Source organism: Sander lucioperca, chromosome 6 (genome assembly GCF_008315115.2).
Source record: "Sander lucioperca isolate FBNREF2018 chromosome 6, SLUC_FBN_1.2, whole genome shotgun sequence".
NCBI classification, from domain to species: Eukaryota; Metazoa; Chordata; class Actinopteri; order Perciformes; family Percidae; genus Sander; species Sander lucioperca.
This window is the reverse complement of record NC_050178.1, coordinates 21,025,664-21,039,150: the sequence shown is the minus strand read 5'-3', so window position 1 is coordinate 21,039,150 and position 13,487 is coordinate 21,025,664. Positions and strand designations below refer to the sequence as shown.

The 13,487-nt window shown below is 41.9% G+C and overlaps 1 protein-coding gene and 1 long non-coding RNA gene across 2 annotated transcripts in view; one reads left to right on the top strand and one right to left on the bottom strand.

The window, feature by feature from the left end:
* Positions 1 to 8,139, bottom strand: part of ece2b (endothelin converting enzyme 2b) — a 38,233-nt gene extending 30,094 nt beyond the window's left edge. Inside the window, exon 1 of the mRNA XM_031303809.2 lies at positions 7,885 to 8,139. Coding sequence (XP_031159669.1) covers positions 7,885 to 7,917 — 33 coding nt within the window. The 5' untranslated portion in view covers positions 7,918 to 8,139. The remainder of the gene's footprint in view (positions 1 to 7,884) is intronic.
* Positions 1 to 11,804, top strand: part of LOC116052971 — a 17,644-nt gene extending 5,840 nt beyond the window's left edge. The window contains exons 2-3 of the long non-coding RNA XR_004105712.2: positions 6,357 to 6,361; positions 11,794 to 11,804. This is a non-coding gene — a long non-coding RNA (uncharacterized LOC116052971). The remainder of the gene's footprint in view (positions 1 to 6,356; positions 6,362 to 11,793) is intronic.
* The last annotated feature ends 1,683 nt before the right edge of the window (positions 11,805 to 13,487 follow it).

Below are 13,487 nucleotides of genomic sequence, written 5' to 3'. Positions count from 1 at the left end.
ATAAATCTGCACTTCCTGTTTACACTCTCTCTCTTCCTGTCTCTCTCTCCCTCTCCCTCTCTCCCTCCCTCCCTCTGTCTCTCTCCTTCCCTCCCTCCCTCTGTCTCTCTCCCTCTGTCTCCCTCCCTCTCTCCCTCTGTCTCTCTGTCTCTCTCTCTCTCCCTCCCTCCCTCCCTCTCTCATTGTGAACAGAAACAGAGCAGCAGTCGCCCACTGATTCTTCACACAAACACATTTCAGAAACAGCTGCAGCACACTTCACCTCCTTTTCAACTCCTGCTTTTCCACATCTCTCTTTTCATAACCAACTTGATGAAAAATAAAGCAAACGTGTGTGATTGCAGCTTGTTGAGTAAAGGTTAACTGTGTGGAGTTTTTTTGACGTCACTTAAACATTTTTATAGACTTTAGTCCCTTCAGTCCGACTGTCTCTCCGTCTGATGCTCCTGCAGGAAACTAGACATTTACAACTTGTTTGATGCTTTTCTAAATGCTTTTTTTTTTAACCCTTTTTCAATGCTTTTTTGGACACTTTCTGTACATCTTTTGTCTGCCTGCCCGTCCCTTCAGAGAGTCTGATACTCCTGCAGGAAACTGAAGGTTTCCAACTGTTTCCTCCCTCAGGACCCTCTCTGAAAACCTGTCTCTCTCTCTCTCTCGCTTTCTCTCTGTCTGTCTCTCTGTCGGTGTCTCTCGCCCGCTCTGTTCTGTCTAATTGATGACGCACGCAGAGGGGGAGAGAGGGGGAGTGTGAGCGGTTGCTGGGAGACAGGAGTGTGTGTTATATCTCTGTGTGGAGGCTGATGTCACCGTGTAATTAGATAATGTGAATCTCCATTCAGCTCTGCAGCTTATATAACCTGTCTGTCTCTCTGTCTCTCTCTCTCTGTCTGCCTGTCTGTCTCTCACTCTCTCTGTCTGCCTGTCTGTCTGTGTCTCTGTCTGTCTGTCTGTCTGTCTGTCTGTCTGTCTCTCTCTCTCTCTCTCTCTGCCTGCATGTCTGTTTGTCTCTCTCTCTGCCTGCCAGTCTGTCTCTCTGTCTGTCTGTGTTTCTGTCTCTCTCTCTTTGCCTGCCTGTCTGTCTGTCTCTCTCTCTCTGCCTGTCTGCCAGTCTGTCTCTCTGTCTGTCTGTGTTTCTGTCTCTCTCTGTCTGTCTCTCTGTCTGTCTGTCTGTCTCTCTGTCTGCCTGCCTGCCTGTCTGTCTCTCTGTCTGCCTGTCTGTGAATACATTTAAACATTTAGATAGTTGTTCAATGTACACAAAGTCCATGGAAACCTTACGTTGGTGTAACTCTTTTTATGACGATTAATGCCAGATATTTTTTGGAAGCTGATGAAGGCAACATAAAAGTCACCAAAAAGTATCAAAGAAACGTTGAAAAAGCAAAATAAAAGTCTAAAACTGTCACACGGTCTTAAAGTGATATTAAACCAAAGAGTCCAAAGGCCACAGAGCGAGAGAGAGAAACTGGAGAGAAAGATTCAGAGAAACTAAACCATGAGTCACAGATTTGATCTGATTTCTGGGAGATTTCGGGACATTCTTCTCTCTGTGTGTGGCTGCACCTGCAGGACGTCACCATGCCAACCTTTGACCGTAACCACCTCCCGTTCCCGAGGGCGACATCATCAGTGTGACCTCTGACCCCCGACACAAACCCCCCCCCCCACCCACCCAACGTCATTAAACCAGCAGTTTAACTGAAGCATGCGGAGAGAGAAGCCATGAAGAGACTCTCCGAAAAAATAAACTGAAGAAAACAGACGGACACAGAAAGAAAAACGTCCAAATACACGTCAAAAAAACAAAAACAAAAAACAGTAAAAAAGCAACAAAAATGTTGAGAAAAACGTCAGAAAACGCAACTAAAACAACGTAGAAGCAAGAAAAATGTCAGAAAACGGCACAGAAACATAAAAAAGGAACGTCAAAAAGGAAACTAAAGCAGCAAAAAGGGACCAAAACATCAGCGTTTAAAGGTAAAGTACGGAGCCCCTTAAGGGGACATGAGCAAAAAACGAATCTAAAGTTTAGTTTCATGCGCTTACGTGAAACTAAACTTTACATTAGTTTTCATGTGTGCCGACAACGCGCACTTTGAAGCCCATTTTTCGCTGTTATGAACAGTGCCAGTCAGCTGCACTGCAGCAAAGAAGGATGGCAGCTAAAGATGTCCTTATGTTTAATCCATTCTCCTTGCATTTTGTGAACATCCACCTACGTATATGCGTGGAGTTGGCCACATGTTTGTAGACATGTGGAGCTGCTGCCCCCCCCGACCTGACCCCGGATAAGATGGATGGATAGATGACTGCTGTACTGTAGGCCTAGTCATTTCTCTAGCTGTCACTGTCTCCAGTATGGCCCAGGCTACATCAATACACGGCTTTCATGTGCTCACATGAAACTAAACTTTAGATTTTGTTTTTTGTTGCTCATGTCCCCTTAGGGGCTCCATAGTAAAGATCCTAAGAAGAGGAGGAAGAAAAAAGCTTAATAAAGAAGAGATTTTGGAGGAATGTTGCCTGCAGCGGTATCACTGATAAAGTCCAGAGTTGTAATGAGTTGTAGTGGCTCATGTTTCTTTAGAGAGAAACGTGTGAAGATCTGCAGAGAGAGAGAGAGCTAGTTTCTGGGACCCGTCTGGAGGTTTTCTCGCCATGTTTTCAATGTTTTAATAAACCGGTTAACGAAGCTCTCTTTTAATTTAATATTTTAATATGTTATTAACTCTCCTGTTTTCCTCGGGTCAAATCTGACCCATTTTTCTATATCAGAAATGTGGGTTTCTTTCAACCAAACTGTCCAAAAGAAATAACGTGGATGGCTCCCTACAACGCTCTGCACAAGTTTTATTCACTGTCATAGCATTTGAATTATTTTTTTTTTTACAAAAAAACGTCAGGAAAAGTGACAAAAACATCGGTGAACAAAAGTGTCAAAAAAAAGGTTTAAAGTTTGAACAAAAACAAAAAGTTGCTTGTTGGTCGACGGGAAGACAAACAGGAGGGTTAATAAACAGGTTGATGAAGCTCTCTTTTAATATCCGAGATATAAACTGGTTTTATACACACACACACACACACACACACACACACAGGATTGTGGCACTATCTTTGTGGGGACGCATCATTGACATAATGCATTCCCTAGCCCCTTACCCTAACCTTAACCATCACCACTAAATGCCTAACCTTAACCCTTACCCTCACTCTAACCATAACCTAATTCTAACCCTAATCCTAAAACCAAGTCTTAACCCTCAAACAGACCTTTAACCTTGTGGGGTCCAGCATCTTGGCCCCACAAAGCTGTTGGGACCCCACAAGTATACTGGACTCACGGTTTTTGGACCCCACGAATATAGTTAAACAAGAACACACACACACACACACACACACACACACAGACACACACATACACTCAATCCTTTCAGGGAGTCATCAACGCTTTTACAACTTTTTTAAAAACTAATAATAATACATTTCATTTCTAAACATTGATAATCTCTCACTGACCCTGCAGCGTTTTGAAGACCTTTATGTCGTATTTTTTGGCGTTTTTCTTTAACTTTTTTGTCACTTTTAACATTTCTTTCAAAGTTTTAGGATTTTGTTTTCCAGAAATGTGTTCCTTTTTGGCTTTTTTTTTTATACCCAACCCTGATGATGAAGATGAAGATGAAGATGATGAAGTCAGATACAAACAAGAGCAGCGGAGGTCAACGGAAAACTGGGCGTCTTAAGATAGGAAGTCACAGAGCTGCAGACAGGAAACAGTAAACCCTGCCCAACCCAACAAACTCACTCACACACACACACACACACACACACACACACACACACACACACACACACACACACACACATACACATACGTTTGTGGCAGTATCTTTGTGGGGACCTTAACCCTTACCCTCACCCTAACCATAACCTAATTCTAACCCTAATCCTAAAACCAAGTCTTAACCCTCAAACAGACCTTTAACCTTGTGGGGTCCAGCATTTTGGCCCCACTAAGCTGTCGGGACCCCACAAGTATACTGGACTCCTGGTTTTTGGACCCCACAAATATAGTTAAACAAACCCACACACACACACACACACACACACACACACACACACACAGACATACACACACACAAACAGACATACACAGACACACACAGAGACACACACACACACACAGACAGACAGACACACACAGACATACATAGACACACACAGAGACACACACACACACACACAAACAGACATACATAGACACACACATAGAGACACACACACACACACACACACAGACATACATAGACACACACATAGAGACACACACACACACACACACACAGACATACATAGACACACACATAGAGACACACACACAGACAGACAGACAGACTACTGACAGACAGACAGACAGACAGACAGACATACACACACACACACACACACACACACACACACACACACACACACACACCCTGTGATGTTTCTCTCCAACACTTTAATTAAACATAATTTCCTCCTGATTACATCAGATCAGATTATTTGAGTTTCCAATCGTTAACGGATTATAAATTCATCTTTATTTTGTTCCTTTCAGGAAATGAGTCTGAAATAAGAGATTTCCTTCCAGGAATGCTCCCAGAAAGTTAGGAGGAAGTTTGCAGACTTTAATTCAGAGAGCTGCAGGTCTGGTGAGTTCAGGGACCATTCCTGCAGCAGGCCGCAGGGGTTCTAACAACCAATCAGGTGAGACACACACACACACACACACACACACACACACACACACACACACAGGTAACCTGGTTTCTAACAACCAATCAGGTGTAACCACGGAGATTTAACCTGCATTCGAGCCAAGAGGAAGTTTTAAAGGTGCAACCTGATCCAGTAAAACACGTTTGAAACGATGCTGCATTCATGTAGCGTGGGAATAATAACAATGAGTTCCCGACTGGGAAAGCTCAGCAGTTCCCCCTCAATTCAGAACAAAAACTCGTAAAACTCATAAGGTCTTTGTGAGTTTATTTTGGTTATTTATTAGACTAAAAAACTCGAGGATTTAAGCGAACTTGCCGTTTGAAGACATCACCTGACGGAGGATAACGTAACGTTAGTGGCTTTAGTCTCACCTGTCCAGACCTTCCTCCACAGCGCTGCGGGGGAAGGTCTGGCTACACCACAGATGCATTCTGGGATAGGAGACTAAACTCTCTGGGTTGTTTACATTTCTTTAAACCAATCACAGTCGTCTTGGGCGGTGCTAAGCTCCGGATCAGAGACAGTGGCTCTGCTAAATAGTCTCAGGAAGGAACTTGTTTTGGTGGAACATTTGCAAAACTCCTCATCCAATATTAAATGAAGTTAACTGTTGACACAACACAGTAACGTGAGATATTTAAATGAGCTGATACATGGTTAAACCTCATTATCTCTTACCAGTGTATCTCTGTGTGTACTTCGTCCACAGCAATCCTACCAATCAGTCCCAAAACCTCCCAGTTAGAGAGGAAATGACCTAAACATATTCTTTCTTTACAATCATTCCCTGAAAGAACCGAGCAGACCTGCCTTGTTGCACTGCCTACATCTTCTTCATAACTTGATATTTTCATATTTTCAGAGTGTAACGTTAGCTCGCTGGCTCTGAGGTTCAGGTTAATGTTCTCCGATGGGACCGGAGTTTAACTAGCCTAGAAATCTAGATGCTGCTGGAGAACAGCGGTCTCCTGCGATGTGACTATCGCGCATGCGCACATTGCAATGTAGAAGATGTAACGAAATATCGTGCAGCCCTAATCCCCCTGGATGTATTATAGGAAGGTTGTCCATGGAAAAGCATCGTGTTACGAGAGTAGCGTGAGTCAGAGCGAGAACGCCAGGTCGGTTGAGTGAGTGACGTCAGTGAGCGGTTCAGCCTGTTCGTTCAAAAAGCTACGAGAAGTTAAGCACTTTAATTCCTAAGCATTTAATGTTTTTTTATTCTGCATGCACCACCTTGAATGCTGCTCTATGAGCTGGCCGTGTAGGAAGGAGGTCGGGGGGGATGGGTGGGTCATAAAAAACAGGCCTTTCAAGCCAGGACGAGGAGTTCATGTCCAGGGGGAAAACAAAAGACTTTCACCCAGGAAATACGTGTTCCTCGGGAGTGTTTTAAACTAAACGTAACGGTGGAGATGTAGCCCTCATTAGGGCTTCATGAGGAAAATTTCTAATTGCGATTATGTTGACTGATATTGCGATATAATTCATGATATTGGAGGGAATGATCGTTTTTGTATCATTATTGTCATTTTCACCCAAAAAATAATATTCTAAAAAAATAAAGTGAGAAGTGTGATTTCTGCGAGGATCTGTACCAAACAAAGATGTCTTCTGTAGTCTGTAGGACAGGATCTGTAGGCCGGGACGTCTCTGCAGCTCCACAATACTTTATTCAGAATGGTTTGACACATATTTTTCCTTCAACAAATATTGCATCTCTCTGCGGTTTCGATATTGCACTAGTCTATCTTGCGATTTCGATAAAATTGCGATTAATTGTGCAGCCCTAGCACTCACCCTACCCGAGCCCGTGCAAGTTGTGTCCGAGCCCGGCCCGGCCCGACATATTAACTGGAATTATGAGCCTGAGCCCGATTTAAATCCGACATTTTTTTAATACGTGGGCCGTTATAACTGATGTTCTCAACTACAATTCAGAGTTGTTTGAATAACAGAAATCTGTTTAGAAGGGATATGCTTGGTGAAGTAACAAAAGAGGACATTGAAGGCTGACTGTCATCTTTTCTGCCGTGGCGAGCCTGCTTCATGTGTCTGTTCATTGTCCCTGTTTTTTTTGCTGTCATGGCGAGCAGCGTGCCACACTTAATGCACTCGACAAAGCAAACACATATGTTGTCACTGACTTTCCTCCAAACTTGCTCAAAGGTAGGCTAATTCACCTGTTTTTATTTTTTTCTTTACATCTTCAAGCTCCATGTTGCACTTAAGCTAAAAAAAATACTTAAACTTAAACTTGAACAATACAGCCCAGCAGGCGCGGGGTGATGCGTGCGAGTGGAGTAGACGCTGTGCATGATTATGGCATAGCTTTCTCATGACCCGATTAGGCTGATAAAGTAATGATTAAAAAAACATAAATGCTTGACCCGGCCCGAGGGTCGGGCTCGGGCAGAGAATCTAAACTCTCGCCCACGGTCTGGAAGCCCGAAACAGGAAAGTTGTAGCACATGAATGTATTGTGATAAACGTTATATTCATCAATGTTTGGCTGTTTTTCTGCCATCACAATATGTGCGTAACTGCAGTGATGTAACGGTGAAGTCCACTCCAAACTGGTCTGTCCTCAAGTCTCCCCTTTAACACACACACACACAGTGTTTCCTCGGGAACTCTCATGTTTTCCCTTAATGATGTACAGATTTTTAGGCATTCTAATATCAAATGGCTTGAAAAAAAATGCAAGTAGCCTATCTGCCGTAAATGTGGAAAAAATCTCTGAAAAAAGGGTCTGGGGGGGGCTGAGCCACAAATGTTTACAACATGTAGCTCCGCCCCTTAGTGATCAATCAGCCTGTTTGATCAGTGACGTCAGCAGGAGGCCTGAAAATGTGTTTCTGCTCACACACACACACACACCTGTCTGCAGTCACAGTTTCACACAGATCAATCAGTCAGTGATTGACAGGTAATCAGCCAAAAATCAGACAGGGACATCCAGAGGCGCGTGCAGCTGCGTGTCACGCGTCCGGGCGCGTGCAAGTGGCGGGTACAAGCTCGTTTTACATGTGTGTGTGTGTGTGTGTGTGTGTGTGTGTGTGTGTGTGTGTGTGTGTGTGTGTGTGTGTGTGTGTGTGTGTGTGTGTGTGTACTCACGGTGTTCCGGAGGTCCTGCAGCGCTACGCTCATCCTGGAGCTCCGTGCCCGAAAACAGAGCGCTACCGACGGCCGCTCCGCCGGCCCATCCTCCCGGCTGTCCGTCCGTCTGTCTCTCCGGTCTGTCTCTCTCTCTCTGTCTGTCTGTTCCGTGTCTCTGTTGGTCTATCTGTCTCTCCGTCCTTTCTATTCTCCGTTTGTCAGCAGCAGCAGGATCGAGAGGTTTTTCTCTCTCTCTGTCTCTCTCTCTGTCTCTCTCTCTCTCTCTGTCTCCTCAGACCCCGCCCAACATCCAACCAGCTTCTTCCTCTCACAAACAAACACACCCCGAGAAACAGAGGGGCTGACGTCACCCTCACGGCCCTAAGTACGTCACCTCCTCCAGCTCTATCTATCCATCTATCTATCTACCATGCATCTATCTGTCCGTCTATCTATCTATCTATCTATCTATCTATCTATCTATCTATCTATCTATCTATCTATCTATCCTGCCTGTCTGTGTGCCTGTCTGTCTGTCTGTCTGTCTCTCTGCCTGTCTGTCTGTCTATGCATCTATCTATTGTAGCCTATCTAATGTATGTGACTGTCTGTCTCTCTTGAGTTTCTGTAAATGTATGGACTTATAACATGGTTTCATTAATTAACAGTTGACTAACTAATCAGAAATCAAAGTATTTCTCTTATTAATCTGACGACCCCTCAGATTAATCTGGTGACCCTAAAATATACGAGTGAAACGAGAAGCCTAGTCTTTATACTCTAAGTAAGAATTTGGTCACTTTTTTTCAGCGTTAAAAAAAAAATGTTTTCGTCAATTTTTGGGCTTTTTTTAATTTATGTTTTTATCAATTTTTTTAAACAAGTTTTTTGTCCCTTTTTCTGATGTTTTTTTTCTCATTTTTTTCCCAATTTTTTTGTCACGTTAAAAACGTGACATTTATTTCGTTGTCAATTTTTTAACACGTTTTTGTCACCTTTGGCTGTTTTTTCTGATTTTTTAGTCACTTTTTTCAACGTTCTTTTGTCATAGTTGTGATATAGAAAGATTTTGTGCAACAGGAGGCTTAAATACGCACTACACAAAAAGTTGCAGGTCGACGGGAAGACAACACAAAGGTTAAGACTATTATTTTCTTTTCAAATATGGTATGTTTAAAGATGCAAATGAGACACAATCTTATTAAATATGTGCTGATTTGCATACAGCAAAGTATGTCAGTTCCTAACCCTTGAAAAAAACACCAAAGTGACACAAAAACATTAGTTATTCTCAATCGACTTGGCACATTTACTGAAAGAAACTTACAATGTTCTAAACTCTACAATCCTCACACAACATGGTACATTCAGCACATCAGTCTATGTGACTGGAAAAGGTGATAACTTAATCTAACAAATTAACTCCTGTTTGATGAAATAAATCCATTAATGAATACATTATTGTCATCAAAACTAAAGGTTCCTTCATCATTGCTTAGACCAAGACAGTCAAAATGCAAAGACGTCTTGTCAAGTGACGGCATACTCTGAAAGTGTGATAGTTACCCACTCTGTCATATTGTCCCATTGCTAACATTGTAGCCTACTGAATATTTAGGCAGCTGAATAGTATTGATGTCAGCCATGGCTCAGTCTAAAAAAACATGGGTTGCTTATTGTATGTACACACAAGCCAAACACATAGAAAGAAGAAAGGTTGTACAGAGAAGAGATATACAACAGCTAAATTCTTAATTGTTCTTAATTATTCTTTATTTTATAAAGGACAACACACATTAATTAACATTTCTGTAAATGTGCCAGTGTTAGCCAGCCGGCTCATTTTCAGCTGTAATCCTTTGGTCAGATGATTTTAGACCAGGCCAACAGGAAACAGCAATACATTAGTGCAGGTTAAACTATACAGACAGAAGTCAACAACACACCATACAGACAGCTGGAAAACTACAGGAAGCAGGAAGACTTTAGCACAGTTACACATCAACAGTATCCCCATTCAGTATAAGAAGCCATGCAAGCATCAAAACACAGCCAAGCAACACAGACCCGAGCCATCTTCTTGCACTGTTCAACCATGCAAAGCAGTAACAAGCAGTAATAAAAAGATGAAATAGGCTACATAACTCATGAGGGAGGTGTTAATATAGCACAGGTTAATTAGATGGTAAAATAGTTCAAATACAGGTTAATTTTTCATACATACCCAAGCTGGTACACACCAGCCAAATGCAAATAGAAAGAACAAAGGTTGTACAGAGAAGAGATATACAGCAGCTAAATTATCAGGAACTAGTGTACAATATGTGCAAGAAAAATTGAAAATAAGCTGCAAATGTATCAACATCCTGGGTCATTCAATCTCTCCTCTTTCATAACCACAACATGGCCACGTTCAGCCCAACGTAGCAACACATTTTTTTAAACTGAAATGTATCTGACGCTGAAAGACACTGCCCAAGTGTCTGTATTTGACAAGTTGGGAGTTAGAACAGGGTGGACACAGCCCCCACCCCACCCCCCCCAACAATCTGCTGTGATATCCTCACCTGTCACCTGTAGTCCAACCAGTCAGACTGCATATTTCAGATGTGGCCAAACACACAGAAACACACTTAAACACTCTCTGACTGAGGGATAGGAAGCGTCGCTTCACGTCGTCTGATGGAGGTTGAAGCTCCTTTTCTACCTAGACCTGCTGAGGACAGAAGAGACACACGCTGATGGCTGAAAGTTCAGTAACTGGAGCTATGATTAGTTGAAATGATGTCATTGATTGTTGTTTTTTGGAGAAATGGTTGAATTGACGGACGTGTGACTATCTAAAGTGGGGAAACAAGATGGCAGCCTGTGTGAGCAGCAGTGTTGGTCAAGTTACTTGGAAATAGTAATTAGTTACTGATTACTTCTCCAAGAAAGTAATCCAGTTACTTTACTGATTACTTATTTTCAAAAGTAATTAGTTACTTTACTAGTTACTTTACTAAGTTACTTTTCAAAAACATGATGGACGACCTGAATACGCTTTTCTTTTTCAAAACTTGTTTTATTAGTTTCAATCTTTTAACTTTATGCATGTTGCATCAAGCAAAAATTAAATTAAATGCAGCAGTCTCAGACTTGAACATTTAAACCTATTTTCTGCACATTCCACCATATTGTAATGAAATAAAGGAAGTCCTTATTCTGTTAACTTATATTTCTGCATATTCCAGCATATAAAATAAAAATATGTTTTGTAACTGACTTCATTCAAATACATGTAAATAAAATACAGCAATAAAATAATTAAAATGAAAGTCTCTCCTGACTGTATTCCAAATTATTAACATTTACGTCTTTTAACAGTGTGCAGAGAGGAGTAAAAATGAGTTTACCAAAACAGAAAATGCTGTTGCATGCCACATTTAGGCTGTTCGTCCAGTCTTATTTAATGGCTACCCTAACAAGGCCCTATGTTTTTTTGTTTTCTTTCGGAGTCAACAGTGGAAATTGGCAGCATGTCCTCGACAATATAGCCAGCGACAAGCTTATTCAGTTCAGCGGCACTAAGTCCTGTCGCTTTTAAGTCTATTTTCACCTGTTTAGCAATAGAGGGGCCCTCGGAGGTTCGCCCAGTGGAATTGGATGTAGCCGCAGCGGTCATGTCAGTTTTTCGCTGTAGATAAAAGTTTTCTTCCCACACAGAGTGTACAGCGGACGCTGATGTTTTTATCACCTTTAACCGAGTCAAACTCAAAGTAATGTCGGTACTTCCAAGCATTAAACGCTGCATAGTCCTGCTCTTTCCCGTGCTCCATGTTGTCTCTTGCTCAACACTACACATGGCGGTGTTTACCACTGACGTCGCGGCGCTCATACGTCATTGTCACTCACGAGACAGTCTCACGAAACAAAATCACGCTTAAGTAACGCAGTAACGCAGCCTGCTTACGGGGAAGTAACAGTAATCTAATTACTGTTTTTGCAATTGTAATCCCTTACTTTACTCGTTACTTGAAAAAAGTAATCAGTGGTGAGCAGCAAGCAGAGAGAAGTCCAGATAAAGTGTTGCTTTGAATGAGAAAGATGAGTTCAGTGTGATTTAGGGTCTGTCAGGGCTCTCAGAGATGTGTAGGGGAAGGTCACAGACGGGCGAGGATTAGGACTCAGCAGGAAACACTTTGTTGCTGCGGTGAAAACAAGCTGTGATGTAATGTTATTGGGCAACTGATCAGTGTCATGGCATGGTTTGATTTCAGTTAGCCTAATAGCTGGTTTGATTTGCATTGAGAGATGATCTTATGGAAAGTACCCCATGCCAATCTCTAGGTATGGTGAAGGGTATGTGATGATGTGGGGGTATTTTAATTGCAAAGGCCAAGGGAACTTTATCAGGATGCATAGTATCCTGGATCCATGTAATAACTGGCCTTTAAAAATAAAAATCTGCCTGCCTCTATGGGAATTTAACATAGCGGTGTACTTACACCCTTACACACTTACATTCACAAAGAACGTTGGTGTCCTTAAAGGTTGGATTTTTCCTCATTTTTTTTAATTGAGGCATTCAAATCAATTTCCAAAAGATGATTTTTTTATTCCTCTCTTTAGTCAACTGTAGCATGGGCATGTAAAGTTATGAGCACCACTGTATATTCCTGATGTAGTGTCTCTACCTGGTGGCGTCAGTCTATAACTACAGCTGCTGACAGATACATTCCTGATGTAGTGTCTCCACCTGGTTGTGTCAGTCTATAACTACAGCTGCTGACGGATACATTCCTGATGTAGTGTCTCCACCTGGTGGAGTCAGTCTGTAACTACATCTGAAGCAACAACAACAACAACAGATGGAAACCTGATGTGTTGAAGGCCTTTAAAAAAGTTGCTCTCATGCAGGGCTGGACTGGGACAAAAAATCGGCCCTGGCATTTTTGGCCCAGGCGGCCCACACCCACCTTGATTGGTCAGACACATTCCCTGCAGACAGTCCTCTTAAAATATGCGTGCATTCTCTGATATGAGTTGCCTAGTGTTCTGCATTCATGTGATCGTTTTGGATCCTTCAAGAGGGGTCTCAAGACTTATCTGTTGATCTTACACTTAAATAATTCATTCATTCTTAAAGTTATGATTGTATATTTATGGTATTTTTATTATTATTGATATTTGATATTGTATTGCCATTATTGTTATTATTACTATTTTGCTTAATATTGGCTTAGCAACTTTAAAAACTGTTAAATACTCTTAATTTTAACTATTGTAAGATTCATATTTTGTCACTTTGGACAAAAGTGTCTGCTGAATACAATAACCATAACCATAACCCTTCCCAAAAGCTACAATAAAGCTGGGAGTAATATATGCCCTGGAAAAGAGCTAATTAAGAAATTCAAGGAACACTGATGCTTGTATCAACACTGATTTTATAGATCACACAGACTTTTCAGCTACCCAACATTTTGAGGAATCCGCCTGTAGATTCTTAATCTTTTTTTCCCGTAATTTCTCTGTACCTCCCTTGCGCTTTGGTGGTCGTTTGTCCATTTTAACGTGGATGCTAAACTTGCAGCATAACTATCACAGCTCGTGTCTCAGGGCCAGGAGGCGTGGCCATA